Below are 19,204 nucleotides of genomic sequence, written 5' to 3'. Positions count from 1 at the left end.
GAGTGATGCTGCTAGCATGGCTAAAAAGAGAGACATGGATGCACTAATTAATGTTATAAACTTATAATGTAATGGGTTTTTTTGCATAGAAAAATTATCGTACAAGCAGATCTTAAAAGCTAACCCTATCCCTTACTTGATTATTAAGTGACTGATGTGCACAAACAAGCATATTACCAAAGTGTTTACAGTAGAAGATTTATGTTTTTCTAAAACCGTGGCAGTCTACATGTGAAATAACTTTTTTCTACAGTAGAGTGAGTTACTGCAGGACAACAGTGTGTCATCTGCCATTACGTGTGTGTGTCTCTGCTGTCCCTCCAGGGGCTGGGTAGCACAGGTTCAAGTCATGTTTTCTGCTCTTTATTTACTTATTCTGTCTGTTTCTATTTGTTTCATCAGGGGCAACAGGTGCCCAGCACACATGGGCCGATCACATTGGTGAGACTGTCCTTCCTCAGTAGGGGGCTCTCGATACATAAATAAAACAGAAGCACCGAGACATCCAAGTAATCCCACAAGATCATTTTGTCTGAAAAAATATTTCTAACCACACATCTTTTTAAAGTGAGTCTGGCGCACACAGACTCGTGAATGATATTTCTACCCTTTCTGCTACATCTGGGCAGGTTTACATATAGAGAAAGCCCTTAAAGGACACATTGTTTGTTACAGTTCTGGATCTGTAAAGATATCAGCAGCACTCTCCATTGGAAAACATCTGCAAGAATCACACAGTACATGTGGTAAAATGTACGATTTATATTTTTTTAATTAATCCTTTATTTGAAAGTCTCATTGAGAAAAAAAATCTCTTTATCAAGACAAATGACACAAAAATCTAAATCAAACAGACATGTGATAATGACATTCTGAATAAAATTTCTAATACCATTATGTAAAAGATTTCCTCTTAGCAACAACCTAAATGGCACCTTAAAATAACCCAAGAGTTGTCTAAATCCATAAAAACTACCATTACCAAATCACCATATATGAGGAACTAAACTACTAAACAAGGCATATAATAACCCTAATCTATCGCCTCCACCGTGTCTAAATATAACTGAATCTTTAAGGGAGATTCTGTGGATCCACCTCCTTCATCCCTCAAGAAAGTGAAATCTTTCCTAGAGGACAAGAACAATCCAATATCCCACTTCACACACTTCAGGACTTGTAAGACAGCATTCAAAGGGTGACTGAAGCTTTTCTAAAGGCAAAGGGTGTTATTTAACTGTTTCCTTAGTTTTGTTTTTGTTTTGTTTTTGGTAAGCCTTTTAGCCTGGCTCTGCTAATTTGCCCTGAGAATATTGAGGATGAATTGCAATGTTTATCCCTCTACAATATTGCTTAAAAAGCACCCAGAGCGGCAGCACACAGCTCAGCTCATCTTAGTTTAGTGAATGCACTTCTCTCTGTGGTCAAACTGTCTAATGCAGTCAGTATAATAAGAAGTCTTTGGTGTGTCTTATTTCCTTCCTACACTACCTACCTCCTTGTACAGTCATATTTCCTGACTCATTCACCGTTCTCCACCTTTTCTGGCTTTAATCAGCATCCAGGTTTAATGTCAAAAAGATAACAACACACAGAATTCCACTGTGGCTGAATGAGATTAAGCCAGATGTATGCACTCGTCAATAACAGTATAATTTGTCTGCAGCATCATACAGAGGATGGGTGTTGCCATGGGTGATTTGCTCACTCCCATGGACACACAGGAAGATTAAACAGTCAGATGTGCGTTCTGCAAAATGCCTCTGAGGCAAAAACAGAATAAAGGCAGTGGCAAAAACAAAACTCAAACCTCTAAACATACATCTGTTTTCCAAAATGTTAATCAAGCTGCAGCCAAACAAACCTATTTTACACTGTGGTTGGCAGCCAAGCCCAAACAAGTCTCGTCGCATATATAAGTTAATCAGGCTGTCCCCTCAGCCCTGTTTTATTTCAGATGAGTTTCTAATACTCCTGCCAGGCAAATCTACAGCTATCAGCCAAGCAAATACAATTCACGTATCTCACATTTATCTTTTAGACAGGTTACTCAAGCTGCAACCGATCACCAGCGTCTAGTCAGATTACTACTTTACTGGAACAAGTCCAGCAAAAATATATGTCTACTGATACTACACTAGTCTTTCAGGCATGTTGTTCATTGCAGCCAAGCACACATTTTAACTTGGTTAGCAAGTCTGTAGGGCAGCATGGACATCAACATGCTTTGAGTGAGCATGGGACTTGTACATATGGGGGAGGTAAGTAGTGACAATCCACTATACAAAATGTCAATTAAAGACAAAAGCAGTTACAGGACTGTGGTCACACACAAGAAGCTACTAAAAACTCATCTAAAATCTATAAAGCAATTTATCTGATACACGTTACGCAAAGAAATGGCAATGGCAAGTCTTTATGAACACTTCAAATGAACTAAAACATATACCTTATGAGACAGATGTGTGACTTACAAGGAAATTGACCACAGAAGATTAATAATCTTTAAAGCCTCTGAAAATGTAAAAAATAAAATAAAAATTCAATATAATGTTAAATATTAATTACTAATTGAACAACAATCAACATTTGGAAAGAATAAAACATAATTAAGTATTATTTAAGAGTTTAACACTCAGCTAATTTGCTTCATTGGGACATTGTGGGTAAGGTTTGATTAGATTTGGCAAGTGATCAAACGGATTTGGCAACATAAGCAAACAACCCACAACTGTCATCATATTTGATTCAAATGTTGCTAAATCCTGATTGGTGCACATAAATGTGTGACATCATGGTTTTCCAACTGAGTCCCGTCCACTTTAAACCACTGAGAAGAGCACAGACAAAATCTCTCATATGAAATAACCAAACTATTGTACCTTTGACATAAGCTGTGATCATGTAGGCCCTCATTGCTCATAGTAAGATGAGAAAATAGGTTATCAGGGCCTTTAAAGACAAAAAACAGTAAAAACTTGACAACATTACCTGAAGAAAAAGTTAATTTGAGGATAAACTGGCTGCCACTTTGGGCTTGTCTCGTACTTCGTCTGAAAATCATTTGTTGATGTCTCAACTAGCAACTTGTCTATACAGAAAAAATGGCTTACTATTGATAATACATGAATACATTAGCTCATACATGTATAGGGGCTATTTAAACCATTCAAAGCTAGGGTAGGTAATGTATTTCAGAAACATTTTTTGTTATATTTGTTGAAATTCTCTTTACATCCCAATCAATAAATCAAATGCTCTGAAAAAAATCTGTGGCTGTCGCAGGGCTGTAATAAGTCCATACAATCATTTCATTCGGCCTAAATGAAATGATTGGATGGGCTACCTGGTTATCTATCTACCTACCTACCTACTTACATACCTACCTGCATGCACTCTGCCCGTGCACTCATTGTGCATCTAAATGTGTTTTGGGGGAGTGGCTTTGGAGGGAGGCCTGAAGGAAGTGGGTGGGATTATTTTGGTCGGATACTTTCAAAATCTAGCTGTCTCTTGCTAGTTTCTCCAACGTTACCTACCCTAGCTTTAAGAGACTGGCATGGTCGTTGGAAATATATTTCATTTCACCTATATGTACTGTGGTCATTTTACCCATTAGAGTTGTTAATGGAAGGATGGGAAGGTGGCACATGGTGTGGTGAGTTGTGTAGTTCAGTATAGTAGATTGATCAGACATCTCTGCTGCATCATTTTGTACATTAACTGGTGTAAAAAGCACAGGGATCCCTAATCCAGCTTTAAAAAAAAGTAACCAAGTATACATTTGAGACCAAAAAGAACCCCTGTGTGTTGGTTTGTGAAGTAAGGTGTTTATAAGAAGGCAGGTAAATGACAGTGACCAAGTGAACCCATTAAGAACTATTACCCTTCCTTTGGTTGTTGTGTTACGCCCCCAGCAGTTAACTGCACTGGCAGTTGAGCCCCGGTGTCTTCACTAATGGAGGCAGTGGGAGGACCATCACTCTGGCTGAGTGTAATGGTCCTCATGCTGCTTTTGCTATTATTGTTATTGTTGTCAGGCCGCTGCACAGAGCAGCAGCCTAGACCCTCACTAACTGATCTGGTCATCTCCATTGCTGCCCGACAGCTGCAGCATTGAGAAGATTAGCAAGGGGTTAAATGTAATATCTGAGTGATCAGTGAGCTTTATCTCTTTCATTTTGTCTCTCAATCTCTTGCTCCCTTTCATTATAGCTCTCCCTCTGTCTGGCTGTGTTTTTTTGTTCTCCTGACATACAACTACAAATCTCCGTTCCATAATCTCACATTTGTGTCGCCAGCCTTTTAGTATCTGCAGCCTCTAAGCATAGCGCACACTCAACTAACCCCCTCCTTCTTTTCTAATGTCAGCATTAGGGAGTAGTCGCATGCCTGTGGCGCTGCGGGGAAGAGAGAGCGGGAGCACCAATGAGGCGGGTGAAGTGATGTGTTGAGACAGGAGGGCCCAGAAACAGGGGTGGGAGGACTGCTCCAGCCCACCTCTGTGGCTCTGACAGCGAGGATAGACACAGCACTGCCAGGGGCCCCTGGAGCATCGCTAAAGCTCGTTAGCATAGCCACCAGGCCTTGAAGATGATGAGTTCTGAAGAGGTGATTAAGCCAATGCTGAGGTCCCTGGTAGGCTTCAAAGCACATTTGCTCACAAGGTAGGAGAGGAAGGGCATTTGAAGATAGAACCACAGAAAAGGCCTGGAGGGGTAATTCAAGTTCAATATGGTCACTGTGCTCCTAGATAGTCATTCATCAAAAGAGCTGATATTGCTCCTGGTGCTGGCAGGGCTTGGAACAGGTCGAAGTTGACCTCAAAGACATCTCATGACAAATGAACACTTGAGATGCACAGAAGCTTAGCAGAGTGAAGCACATACAATGCAATTCCACTGTCAAAAGGTGCTAGTCATTGTAGCTTTTCCTCTCCCCCTTTTCTATTTCCTGTCACTCTCAGGTTTAGAATCAGGAAAAACAGCGCTGATTTCAAAGATTTCAAGATTTCAAAAATCTTAAAAAGTACAACAAATGAGACTGGAATGGAAAAGCAGTTGTGGGAGCTTTGCTTTGGCTCTCTCACCGGGTCTGTGATATACAAGAGTTTAGACAAAGTGTATGCAACTCCAACTCAGTCTGAGCCCAGAGCCTGCTGCCAAACACAAAGGTCCCAGAGATGAGAGTGAGTGGCATTTAAGCCTCCAAACCAGCGAGCCATCTGTGCTGGGTGCCACATAATCTCAACAGGAAGCAGTCATTGCTTCACATCACACATCACCTTCCTGTCTTCCTGTCACACACTGAATTTTATCAGTGGGTATACTGTGGCACAAGGATTTGGGGTAAACATGCCTCATGTCATTTAAACTGAACATGAACCGCCTCATTAGAAATACAGGATTTAGATAGAAAACCTTTGTTTCACCATTACAGTCTCTTCAACGCTAATGTATTTATCAGGCAAAGTCAAAATGGCATTGTCTCAGTTTAATCATCCAACAAGGCTTACTATTCTCAGATGGCACTTATTTGTGTGGGTGGATCTTTACAATGGTGTGTTGGGGTTAAGCACCATACTCATGGGGATCACTACACTCCCTCAACATGGATTAGAAACACTCTCAACTATTAGCTCCTTCTACGAGAGAAACACACCCATCTCTCTGTCTCTTTTTGTTTGTGTGTGTATCACCTCTTATAAATACTCTTATGTGCAGAGGTTTTAAAATGCTCGCCCTGCTATTTCTACTAAATCAACAGAGCGCAGACTGAATCAAGAGGGTTGAGTACCCGTGTTGCAATGTCAACTGCGAGCGATTCAACCAGAAGTAATTGCCAATTCAATCAATGTGTCAAGAGCAAGCAGTCTCCAACTAAGGCATGTCGAGGAAGAGGAACGCAAACAGAAGTAGAGGAGCACTGAAACATGCAAAGGGAAGGACAGTGCATGTGTAGATCCATCCTGACTACAACTTAAACAAGACAAACAAGTGAACGAAACGTTAAAGAAAGTCAAGTGGAGCATTTTATGTATATGGCACATCACCTAAATCTGCAAAACTTCGAGACATTTGAGAAAGAGCTGAAATAAATTTAAGTACAAGCCAACAATTAAATATTTCATAAGAATCTATTTCTGCTTTGGCATACTGGCAGTTTTACAGCGAGGCAAGTCAGGATCACACAGATCACCCATTTAATACATTTGAAATAAGACAACAGGAGGGTGACGTACATATACGTATGATGTGTGTGGGTGTCCATACTGTATATGAGTATGTTTGTGGGTGTTTGCAGTGCTGGAAAATGTCTTATTTTAAAAAGAAGCAGATGCTACCATTAGCTCAATTCAATATATGGATTGTTGAAATGACTAAAATCACAAGAAGATGTGGTTATGGGTAATCATATAATTTATTTATCAAATCAGTTATTTGTATCTAACTATAGTAATATAATGGTGTTATTGTTGTTAGTCTTTATGAACTACAAATAAAACCATTTTTGTGTCTGTACCCAACACAATCAAAAACTCAGGTCCCACTGTATGTATGTGTTTGAATACATGCATCCTGGCAAGTGCAACATGTGTAAGAAGCATGTGCATGTGAATCTGAATTCTTGTACCAGAACTGTATATGCGCTGGCTTGTATAAGCACATACTACATGCAGCGCAAAGGAATATGGAAGTATTAAAAGGTGGTGAGCAGCTGATTGAGGCCGGGTGGGCGCTTGAATCTGTGATGGTGTACCATCGTCACTGAGCCTGGGAGCAGCCAGGCTGAGCACTGCAGGCTTGGATGCCTAATGCCGGCAGCCATCTGGCTTTGGATGGGACTCCTGAGGGAGACACAGGCTGGTGCCAACCTTCAGAAAACAGTTCCAGCATCTTTGAGAATGAGAATGACATGTTCATCTATACTGTGGCTCTCTGTGTGAGAGTGGCAACTGTCTTCCTGCAGAGCTGTGACACATTCACAAATACTACATGTTCTACAAATGTTTAATGTATGCCCGGTGTGACCTCATGGGTGATGCAGTCTCGAGCAATTTATAATCCTGAATCTAAAAATAGAAATTAATAGAATTTCCATCAAGAATTTCTATAATTCAAGATATGGATTTAATCTGTGTATAGCTCTCAGTAGCTGTTGGATATAAGTGATTCTTCAGCTGAGTCAACATCTTGCTCCATTTTTATGAAGAAATGTTTCAAAATGTGAAATTTTTAAAGGGTAAATTGTGTGCTACACAATGCCTTATCTGCTATGTCTCATTATCAGTATTTCCTGATGTGCTAACCACATAGTTTACTGCATCCTGTGTTCTAGGCACATAAAACTGAGCCAATATACAGTTACTGCAGAAAGTGTTACAGACTGTTAAAAGGTCTCTGTTTGCCCAGTCTCTGACTGTAATTGCTTTGTCACAGCCGAGCATATTACAGAATGAGACTGCAAGGGTGCCCTTGTGTGTGTGCATATATGTGTGTCCTATGGGTGTCTATGGCTTCATCATAAACAGCACAATGACTGCATGTTGGTAAAGGTGACATAATGAGTAGGTAAGTAGCAGATAGATTGTAAAATAATAAGTCATTTGTAGGTAAATATGTTGATGTAAAAAAGTTATTTAAACGCTGGCCTTATTTCAGTTCTGTATTGTTTCTGGCAGACCAAATCTTTGTGATCAAGGACCAGAGCCAGGAAAGACCACAGCTGAAGTTTATTTTGTTGACACACCACCAGGATATGCAAATATTAAACTGAAGTTTGTCTGATCTACCTTAATATTCTAGAGGATGAGAGAGCTCTTATTTAGAAGTTAAAAAGGCATGTTTAGGCTGAAGAGTATAAATGTAGGAATAAAACTGCTCAGAAGAGTTAAAGAATATGTTTGATATGATGGACCAAATATACGTTCTGAAAGAGTAAGTAGACTTTTTGTAAGTTCAAGAACAGTATTTGATTCCCTAATAAATCATATCTGATTCTAACACAACCAGGCTCCTGATACAAACAGACACCTGCAGTAAAACTAACATGCACCAGTACATATGCATTTCCCCCCTCACACACATGCATGCGTGCACATATATACACACAGGCATTAACACACACTGACCTTATGTGACATGAGGAATCAAACACAGCTCTCTCACTGCTCCACACTGCATGAACTATTTATAATGTTCTCCCTCATTGAATTATTGATGAGCTATGTTTTCTGTTTCTCTACACTTTTTCTACAGTTCTGTGAGGAATTCAGTCCTTTTACTAATGATCCACTCAGGGCCTCCGTCTCGTTAAACAGGGCACACTTCTATATCATAATAATAGACACAGAAAGAGTCAGATCAGTGCGCCTGCCCAACCATGGGGACGAAATGTTAGGCGTATGGGAAAACTGGCAATGAAAGAATAATGTTATAGTGAGACTGCTGGGAAATGAAACAATGCATTGTGTCAAACACACCTCCACCTGTATTTATAGTAAAAAAAAAAACTAAGGCATGGCTGCATCTGCATCAGTAAGCTGGAGTAGCCTGTGCTAGCAGAAGGAGACACAGAAAGACAGAGGAATTCAGGAATGAGGATTGACATGCAGTGTCCTGTAAATGAGATTGATCAACAGACACTCCAGTGAAAACATTTTTTGTTCTATTTACAACCAAACTCTGGAGAGACGACAAGGACACAAGGTTGGTTTTAATCTCCTTGAGAAGCATAATGGCGGAGGAAACGGTCCCAAAACAAGGACATCTTATTTACTCAGAGCCACACATGACTTTCAGCACTAATTGATGTGAAATATTGTGTAACATAAGAAACAGTTGGCTTCCTCTCACTCATTATCTCTGATTCTCACTCTCTTCCTCCTCCTCCTTCTCAATCTATCACCTCTTTCCTTTCTCTCCTCCTCCGTTCTTCCATTCGTTCTCGCACAGAGGCTGGCACTCATCGTCTCATCACAGATTAAAAGGGGGCTGACTATTTTTTTATATGATACAGCTCAGCCTAATTTGTTTTGAATGAATTATGCATTGTGTCACTCATGGGGTGCATTTTTCTATTTATTTTCCACAAGCTACAGATCATATAAAATAATCCTCCCTAAATACTGTTACAGAAAATTTCATTACAGGACTTCTATTACAAGTGATGCTCTAGGTGTGACATAGTAAAGGCAGTGAACATTTAATAATCAATATTTCAGAATTTTATATTTGTAATTAATTTTGGTCAATTTGTAATTCAATGCGGTAAAAAAGTAAAACCTGAAAAAGTCCAAGGTGGGCCGACTACTTTTTATAGCTACTGTGGTTTAACTATTTATTGTTGTTTTTTAATTGCTTTAATTACTTTGGCACATAATCAGCTGCTCATTTGCATTTTTACCCCATTTGCGTTGTCAGTTTCTATTAGTGGAAGCATTTCCTGAGATGTCAACATCGCAGGAGGACTGTTTACTGTAAACTGCTTCTTCTTGCACCTGAAAAAACAGCAACTTTTGGATAGACAGGGACATATAATCCAAGTGACAATCAGTTAAAACTGATTTGCTCCTTTTACAAAATAAAATCTGAAAAGAAAAAATAAATACAATTGAGCCTTGAAGAAGAAATCTAGTGCTGTTCTATATTTTCTTTTACTAACAACAACACCAAGAAAATACCAAAACCAATTCAACTATCATACTAACAAGTGTTGTCTGTGTAGCCAAAGCTTGACATAACTGCAAGTAACTGTGCAGTAGACCTCCATTGTTATCCAAAAACATCATTAAGCCACACCGTTGCACTGGGTGACATGTTCCTTCATTGACATGAACATGGGCACTGTAGTTAATTTTGAGCACATACACCGTAGTGCTGCTGTAAGCACTCATTACCAACTGTGCAACTAAAAATAGTCCCCAACAAAAACATTACTTACTTCTGCTTGAGTAACATTTGCTAAAAACTGCAGTGCTCAGCTGTTTTAGGAAATTATTTAGCCTTTTTTTTTTAAATTAAAATATATATTCATGACCTGTTTTTAAATTTACATCTTCAGTAAAAACCCATGGGCTTCAGGCTGAGAGCCACAGACAGGGCAGGGAAGTCAGAAAGTATTGAAAGATGGACTAACGCATTGTTTGTTTTGGTCTTTCATGGAATTTGTTGAACAAGAACATAGAATATTGCTAGTCTTGTGCTTTAATAAATGTATCTATTTAATTGGTAAACAGTTGTCATTACCCAGTTGTTCAGCCACCAGGAAGCCAAACCAGGAAGCAGTGATTACAATTTAGCCTGCGACAGGCAGGAAAAGACAGAGAAAAAGAAATGGAGAAACAGAAAAGTTTGGAGAGATTAGGAGAGGATGAGAAGACAGGCTGTGGAAATCAAGCTGAGAAAACTAGATTCAAAGTACAAAGCTTCACACCATGTCCAAATGGTTCTCACCCACTCTGGAGTGACCAACTTGCCAGCTCACATGGAATGACAACAAAAACTGTTCACAGGTTTGGAAAGAATGCCCCTTATGCGGGATTGAGTTGCAGACCGTAGCCAGCAGAGCAGAAACACAACACACCTAATAACAGAGTGTCTCATGAAAACGGAGCAACAGCAGTCTGAAAGTTTTTGTAGACTCTCAGCATCTTAGCAGCCAAGCATGAAAGGGACGCCTGACAAACAAATTATCTCTGTTTCCATAGCAATCTATGAATGGCCTGTGCTAGTGCCTGTGACAACCAGATGCCTGGGAAGACAAGGCTCGCCCATAAAAAGCCAGCGCTCTGCAGAAAGCCTGTTATTACTGCTATCATTCAATTGGACTTGATTTGCATAATTAAACTCTGTTATTGCCTGGCTCTGGAAGCCACTGCAAGTCCCTGCTCTTACCAACTATATGACAGAGGACAAGGGGGCACTTAAGGGAGGAATATACCCTCAGCTGACCCCTGGATGTGACTAATCAATACTAAGATTATCCATTAAATTGAACTTGATAAGGCTCCGTTGCCTGTAGATTCGTCATATATTTCTGTGCAGCTCCAAGGCAGAGTGCACACTGATGAGGTGAGTCACAGCCTGGACTTCACTCTGCTAACTACATGAAAGGCCCTGACAGAGCAGAACAGAGCAGGTCCTGACTGAGAAACAGAGAGAGATAAAGGTAGGAGAAAAGCGCCCAGGCCTACATAAAGCATTGTCTGTACAAGCTGCATGAACCTGAAGCATAAAAATCCAAATATCAACCATTCTTATGCAGAAATGTTCTTTTGTACGAGTCCTTTGTAATAAATATTTTGAAGTATCTGTTGATCCCTCTGTGTTAAAGAATGAGAGCGAACAATAATGGATCATTCTTAAAAAATACTAAGAAACAATAGAACCAGCATAAACATACAAAAAGTGGAGGAAATTGTTGGCCATTTGACAGCACTTGAAGCCAAATACTTGATTCATGCTCACAGGTATCCCCTGTAAAATGCAGCTATTCACTACAAGACCAGGCAGCCAGAAATAGATAACAACACAACCCATTCAACTGTACTATGACACAGCATTTTGCACAGAAACAAGTCAATACATCATTTCATTTAGTGAACCCATGGTCTGGAAGCCGTTGTAGGCCAGTTGACACTTTGTTACACACAATTGAAAGCAAAACAGATCAAATCAAAGTCTTACCTCAACTAGGTGTGGAGTGGGATTGAACCCACACATGTTGCACACTTGGTGGTGGCACTGTGTGCAGGTGTTGTAGTTGGGTTGTTCTGCTGTGTTGCCAATGTTGAGGTTTGTCTTGCAGAGAGGACAACAAGCTTTGGGTTTAGAGGAGTCTGGGGGAGCAGGCTGTTGTTGCTGCTGAGTAGGGGCTCGAGGCCCTTGTTGTGCAGGCTGAGGTCCTGAGGGTTTACTTGCCCCAGGCCCTGGACCAGGAGGTCCTCCTGGTTTGGGGGCTGGTTTTGGGGGCTGTTGTTGGGGTTGAGTAGTCTCAGATATGAGAGTGCTGGCTTGGTTAAGGAGAGAAGCTCCAAAGCCAAACAACTTCCCAAAAGTCTGCTCTGGAGGTGGGGGTTGTCGTGAAGGGGAGCTCCCCGCACTGCGAGTCTGGTCCTGGCGGGGGTGCTGGGGTTGGTGGGCGGGAGAACTGCGGGACAGATCAGGCTGGGACGGCGCCTTGGCCATGCCAGGGAGAGGGACTGCCCCTGGAGGGAGCTTTGCTTGTTGCTGACCTGGGCCAGCTGGACCAGTCTGTTTGGTAGGGCCAGGTGCTGGATGGACCTGCGCTGGAGGCTGCATCTGAGGAGGGATCTGTGTCTGGGATGCAGGCTGAGTTGAAGCATCAGGTTTAAGTTCTGGTTTGGCTGCATGAGAAGGAGAGTGTATCTGTTGCTGACTCTTGGAGCGTGGTGTGGTCATGTCCATCCCCAACGCTCTCTGCATCTGACAGTTCAGACATAGCCACTCTTGAACCTGTAAAAGAAAAAGACAAAAAACAAAACATTGACCATAAGCTACAGTATCCAGTCTTTATCTTTCAGTATATAAATGACTGTGGGAATTAAAGAAATATTGGAAAATATGCTTATTCGCTTTCATGCTGAGTGTTAGATGAGAAGATTGATAACACTCTCATGTCTATACATCTCCACTCACGGTGACTAAAGAAAGTGACTGCAGTAGTCCGGCACATAACCCCCCATAAAACTGAAACATGTCGATTTTACATTTGGGTTTTTGTACAGATTAAACAAACAAAATATAACATGTTAATTAGTGAGCTTTAGAGGTGCTGGTGTTTTGTTAACTTTTGACAGAGCCAGGATAGCTGTTTCCTCCTGTTTTCAGTCAGTTTGCAAAGCTAAGCTAACCTGCTGCTGATAGTAGCTTCATATTTACCGTACAGACATGAGAACTCTCAGCAAGAAAGCAAATAAGCATATTTCCCAAAATGTTGAATTATTCCTTTGATAAAAAGGTTTAACTGACTATTGCAGATGATAAAATAGGCTGAATTATTGACATAAGTTAAGATATCTTTAAAAAAGATACAGTAAATTGGTTGTGGTGTTTGCTTCTTCTCCCTGTATTCCTCTGGGTTTCTACTCGATGCTCCACTTTCTTTCCAGAACAGGAGTGTGTTGGTCTGTTTATGTGATGGACTGGTTTGCCTTCCCTTTCCCTCATCCAATGTATGCTGGGATAGCCTCCAGCCCGCTCTGAATAGGAAAAATTGTGTGTGGAAATTGACTGAATGAAAGAATAATTGTGGATAATATGAAATATCTCATTGAGGAAGGATTTAAGCATCCTTCTACCTCCGCATTGGGCATTTATTGGTAAACATAATTTACCCATAAACAAAAGTGTAGGAAATAAATGTAACAGATGGGGTGAACTCTTGACTCATGACTGCCCCTGATTTTGTCTCTTCCCTTTTTTGCTTTCTCTTACATTCCCTCTCATCATTCTCCCCTTGTTTCTCCTGCTGTTGTCATTTCCTTTATGTCTTTGCTTCTCTTATCTGCTTTCTTGTTCTCTTTCTGCTCCATATAGGCACATAAGAAGGTGAAAGTCAGGAAAAGGCCCTAGTGATGGCACATGGCCATTCGTAGTAATTGGCATCCTGGTGCATTGACAGCTGCCACACTATTGTAGCTGTCTTTCATTCGTGGTCATTACATAATGCCTTAATGCATTATAAATGCAGTCAGTGAAAGGTTGTGTGAGGGTTGGGGCTGGGGTGGAGGTCTGGGGCACAAAGAACGAGGTGGGAGGACTGCCCGCCGGCTTTTTCCTTTATACCTTTGGGTAAAAATTCCCTTTAAGCCTGTAAAGGTGGATTCATGAAGATTTTGGTTCAGCTTCAGCTCAGAGTTTTTAGTATTCTGAGAGCTGCCAAAGCGAAGACTGAAAATGCAGAAAGATCTCTTCACTTGTGGAATCAAATGTCTCTGCAAGCCTGTGGCCATGGGAGATTGATTCACACACAAGCACGCAAACACACAAACAACACATACACACTCACACACATACACATGGTCTGTGAGTTACTATGAAGAATACTATAGTTTATGTACATAATATGATCCTAATAAGATTCTTGATTATTCTTGTAAGGCCTGTATTTTTCAGTTTATGAGAACTGCTCAAACCATTGCCTATGAAGTACAATTTAATACTACAATACTATTTCAACAACAACCAACACAGTTTTACTATACATATATGATCCAAATTGTATACTAATACTACTGTATCAAATAATATTGCTGATGAATTTCAAGTGGACAGTAATACTTGAAAGGTCCTCTAAATATGTTTGCCTCCAGTAATTGTGATTGTATGCTGATTATATGCTGAATTGCGCTCATGTAATAACTTGTAATTGTTGTTGTACTTTTTATTAGGTTTTAATTGCAAAATGTTATTGTCTGCCTAGAGCATTGTTCCATATTTTATCTGTTACATAAAGTCTTACAAAAACACTTTATACAAGCTAGCAGGCTAGTTGTCACTTCACAGTTTAGCTACAGTAGTATGAGTGACTGAACCTAAAGTGCAGTATTGCTCCACATATTGCAAAGCGCTGACTCACTGTTTTGCTTTGACATTTAGTTTAACAAGAAACTCTGCTAAAACAGTAACTTAACCCCAGCTGATAACATCTACTTTTGCCTTAGCCTCATAATCAGACTGAACTGCCACTTATACAGAAGCGGGTTTGGGCGGATGTGGGTCTCTCTTACTTTCTCTCGTGTAGAGGAGCACAACAGCAGACGGGGGGAAAGAGAAAGTGCCGCAGCATCATGACAGAGGCCGGGTCAGAAATTAACAGAGCTTGTAGCAAAAGTGCCCTTAAATCTTTTTTTTGCTGTTCTCACAAAGTGACAAAGATCTTTGATGTATGTATCGTAATATTTTCATTTAAAATTGCACTGTCACTGCTTTAAAATGTTAAGTAACCACTCCACCTGCCTTACAATATTTCTCAGTCTGTCTCTAAGTCAGTCATTCAGACAGTCAGTCATTTAATAAGTCAGTATAGACAGAGTGCTGTAAGTCACAGGCTCAGGAGCCTCTTAGCCTTGTGCCTGCCCCCCTGCCAGTCCACAATATAAGGAGTGATGAGGCCATGGTTTTCACTGTCAATCAGGGAAACTGAGAAGCCAGGGGCAGAGGTGAACCCTGGGGACAGTCAGAGTAATGTGGACAGTGAAATAAGCCAACACTGGAGCAACACAACACCATCCAACACAGGACCCTTCATCCAATCAGAGACTCACAAGTGGGAACTCCTCTTTCCATTATTATTATTGTCCTTGATTTTTTTTTCTTTCCAAATTACAGTTAGGATAATCATATTAAACCCATCGGGGGGGAAAACAAACCGGAAAAACAAAGAAAGCAGCTGCGGGGAGGGCAAGCAGCTATTTAACAATTTCATTGTGTCTCTGCTTGCCTCTGCCTCATCTCTCCTCATTCCTCTCTGTGTCCCCCTTGTTATGAGGCAATCATGTGGATCTTTATGAAATTTGATCTGTATCAGCAAAAAACAAGTGCACTGCACACTCTGGCTCATGCCCTCCTTCTCTACCAGTTCTCTGTTGCAACCCTCCATCTTGTTCTCCTTCACCCATGTTTATTTCTCCTTCTTATCTGCATCTCTCACATCCCATCACTCTCTCTAACTCTCTTCCCCTATCTCCCTCTCCATCTCAAGTATACATTTTTGATGGCTCTCACCTGGCCTTTTTTTCATATGCGGATACAATTCCTGCCTTAGCTTGCTAAATGTGTGTGTGTGTGTGTATGTACAACGGTATGATACACGTCAAAGGTCATAAGCCGGGACCAGAGCCCACAGTTCTGCGAGAAATCAGCGTCTGCCAACAGGATGCTCGAGCACCGTGGTTTCACGAAGAACAAGGACTTGCTGCCAGAAATAGAACCTTTTAGCAGCAAGAGCCCACAGAAACTTGGATATGGATCAAATAAGAGCAATAAGAGCAAAGCCTTGGCAACACACACACATATATTTACATTTTGAATTTTATGCTGATTTGGTAAGATCTGTCACTATTAATCATATCAACTAGGGCTGCAACTAACAATAATTTTTAATTGTCGATTAATTTGGAGATCTTTTTTTTAAATTGACTGTTTTGTCTGTAAAGTGTCAGAAAAAAAGCCAGATGTCAAGTGTCCGTTGTCTTCTTTTGTTTGACCAACAGTCCAAAACCCAAAGATATTCAGTTAACTATCACATTAATCAAAGAAATGCAGCAACATTTTAGAAGCTGGGACTAAATAACGTTTAGCATTTTTGCTTAGTAAATGATTAAATGATTGACTGATTATCAAAACAGTTGCCGATTCATTTTCTGTCGATTGACTAATCTCTTAAACAACTAATTGTTTCAACTCTAATATCAACTAAGAGTAGAATAACCATGAATTCCTATAGCTAAACATTATTATAACTGATAGTAACTATGCGGTTCAGTGTCTTGATCAGATCAGGAATTCGAGGTACTGGCACTTCTTAGTATTTTCACTTTTTGAGACTTCCATTCCACTGCCTTTCAAAGTGAAATGCTTTTATGCTAATATCTATCTGATGGCTGTAGCCTCTAGTTGCTTTGCAGAATAAAGTTTTTATGTACATGCAAAACCTATCCTGAGTTGTTGAAAAATCAATCTCAATCTACAATGTCCATTTAGTAGCTGTTCTGGTGCTTTCAATCATATGACATATCATCATCAACAGATGGAATTTGTCCGGTTGTTGTGGAATTGTAGAAGTTCAAATTTCCATTTTTTCTGCGCAAAGCACAAGTTCAAAGGCTTTACAGACATAGAAACATCTATAATTGCATGACAACTGGGCAAAACCCATCTGCTAATGAAGATCATGTGATATGATCAAAAGCTCCAGACCGCCTACTAAATGGACCTTGTGGTGGGATTGTTTTCTCAACTGCTGTTTCCAAGGTCAAGAATGAACCTTGTACCCATGTTGTGAGTTCATTAAGTCTGATGCTTCACATAAGACATTTTAACACGTCACAGTAGGAAAATATGTAAATAAAAAAAACACAGTTGTAAATAATACAATTATTAATGGTTGCTTCAGGTTCAGGGTCCTGATATTGTGTATGTTGGCTCACTGTCACACTGTCATGTCTTCCTGAGACACTTGAATAGAACAGAGCCATTGTTAATACAATTAGTAATACCTGTGTTTTTCCTACTATGACAAGTCATAGTAGGCCTATTGCTAGTAGCATCAACAACTAACCTATTCTTCAGAATGGGGTTTTACTCTTCATATTTAAGAACTTTTTAGTACCAATACTTTTACGTTTTTTTTACTTTTTTCACTGTGATATTGCTACTTTTACTTAAAGGCCCACCCAATCTGCAATTATTTGACCGCATACATTTTAGGGATGTATACAGAGTTTGACTTATAGATAGAAAATCAGCACTTGTGTGTGTGTTTTTTAACTGATCATGATTTAAAATATCAGTGAATTAAGTCCTGCATTTATAGGCACAAACATCAATATCTTAGATGCAGTCGAAAGTCACTCCATGTATTACAACAAAAGACCAGTCAATAAATTAAACTGATAGCAGATTCCAATCCTGTGTTTTGACACCACAACTTGTTTCTTTAAGTAAAGGATTTGAGTATGTTTGCAGCACTGACCTGAACAACATCCCTGTGACCACAGAATGATCCTATAAGCATGAGGAGTAGAAGGAAACAATGACAGCTAAGGGGAGAGGTAGAAGGGATTTTTGCTTCACATGCATCCACTCACACATATTACAAGATGTAACAACGCAACATCACACAGGTGCACAGTTTCCCACTTTCTCTTCTCCAGTTTCCATTTGTTGATGGGTGTGAGACATCATGCACTCCATCATTCCCCAGGAAAGCTGGGTAAGGAACACGCTCAGAGACAGAATCAAACTTCAACCGAACAGGAAAGCAGACAAAGAAAGAAAACTCTGTCTCAGAGATCACAGTGCGGTATCACCATGCAGTACATACAGCAGCTGAGCACTGCAGTTTGGGGATCAGGATGCTTGGAATGCAGCGGTTTATCAATTCCTTGCAAATTGGGCCAAAAGAAATTGAAATTCCTCCCAATGCCTCTCTCTTTCTCTCCCCCCCCTCTCTCTGTCAATTTGTCACTTTCTGCCTCTGCTCAACTCATACCCAGTCAGTCCTACAAACAACTACACAAGTACAATCCAAAAAAAAACATCTGTTTTACTCCGAAACGTTGCCAAGCAGGGAACAACGTTCATATAAATAAAGTAAGACTAGAAATTATGAGTGGTTGTGGGAAACACTCTTAAATTTCTATTCATGCCATATGTTGAAAGCCTCTCACCAGGTGTGCTGGTGCAGTGTCAGGCACAGCAGGGAGCCATGGTGTTACTAAAGATGCTAGAAAGTAGTGCAGAATGATAGTGGATAACATTATATCTTGAATATGAAATATATAGTACAAGAGATGGACACTGTAATGACAATCTGTACAGTGTAATGCAAAGAAATACTATACTGTATCCCTGCAAAAGATATACTGCTACCTTTGTGAAGCTTTTAATATTCAGTGTTTGTTGAGACGGCGTCACAGATGTTGACTCTTCTCAGCTGTAATGTTTAAGGCTGCATTTTGCGCTGTTGCCGCATTAGAGTGTATTGCTGTAAAGTGTAGCTATTATTGGTTAATAGACAATAAAATACTAATATACACCACCACAAATTATAAACATTACCATAATCATGCCTGTCTGACAACAGTCTCAATAACAAAAATTGCATTCATAAGCTTCAAGAGAATAGTATTAGAAAAAAAGGTATTGGATTGCATTAGATTGTACAGGTGTTCTTGTTCACCCATTTTATAGGATATATTCTTGTGGTCTGATCAGCCATATATAAAATATGCAATGCCTACAGAAAACGTTGTATAGTACAGTCCTAATTGTTGGTAAAATCTTAATGATAGTAAGAAGCCTAAAAAGAAGTGTTAAGTGTTAAGAAATGAGCATGTCTGACTTAAAAGAATAAAGTAAGCACTGGCAGAATCAGAAGACACAAACAAATCACTTCAGTATATCTCACAAGGTATGATAGTGATGCTGCCGTGCTGATACACCAATAATGTACTATA

General features: G+C 40.0%; 1 protein-coding gene across 6 annotated transcripts in view; it reads right to left on the bottom strand.

Annotated features, from left to right (window-relative positions):
* The window catches only part of bsnb (bassoon (presynaptic cytomatrix protein) b), a 72,840-nt gene that overhangs the window by 36,686 nt on the left and 16,950 nt on the right, over window positions 1-19,204 (bottom strand). For all 6 annotated transcript variants that reach the window (XM_044182780.1, XM_044182770.1, XM_044182796.1 and 3 more), the window contains exon 3: window positions 11,688-12,476. In XM_044182780.1, coding sequence (XP_044038715.1) covers window positions 11,688-12,476 — 789 coding nt within the window. The remainder of the gene's footprint in view (window positions 1-11,687; window positions 12,477-19,204) is intronic.

Source organism: Siniperca chuatsi, linkage group LG2, assembly GCF_020085105.1.
Source record: "Siniperca chuatsi isolate FFG_IHB_CAS linkage group LG2, ASM2008510v1, whole genome shotgun sequence".
Classification (NCBI taxonomy): Eukaryota; Metazoa; Chordata; class Actinopteri; order Centrarchiformes; family Sinipercidae; genus Siniperca; species Siniperca chuatsi.
The sequence above is the reverse complement of the archived record's forward strand: the minus strand, read 5'-3'. Positions and strand labels throughout refer to the sequence as shown.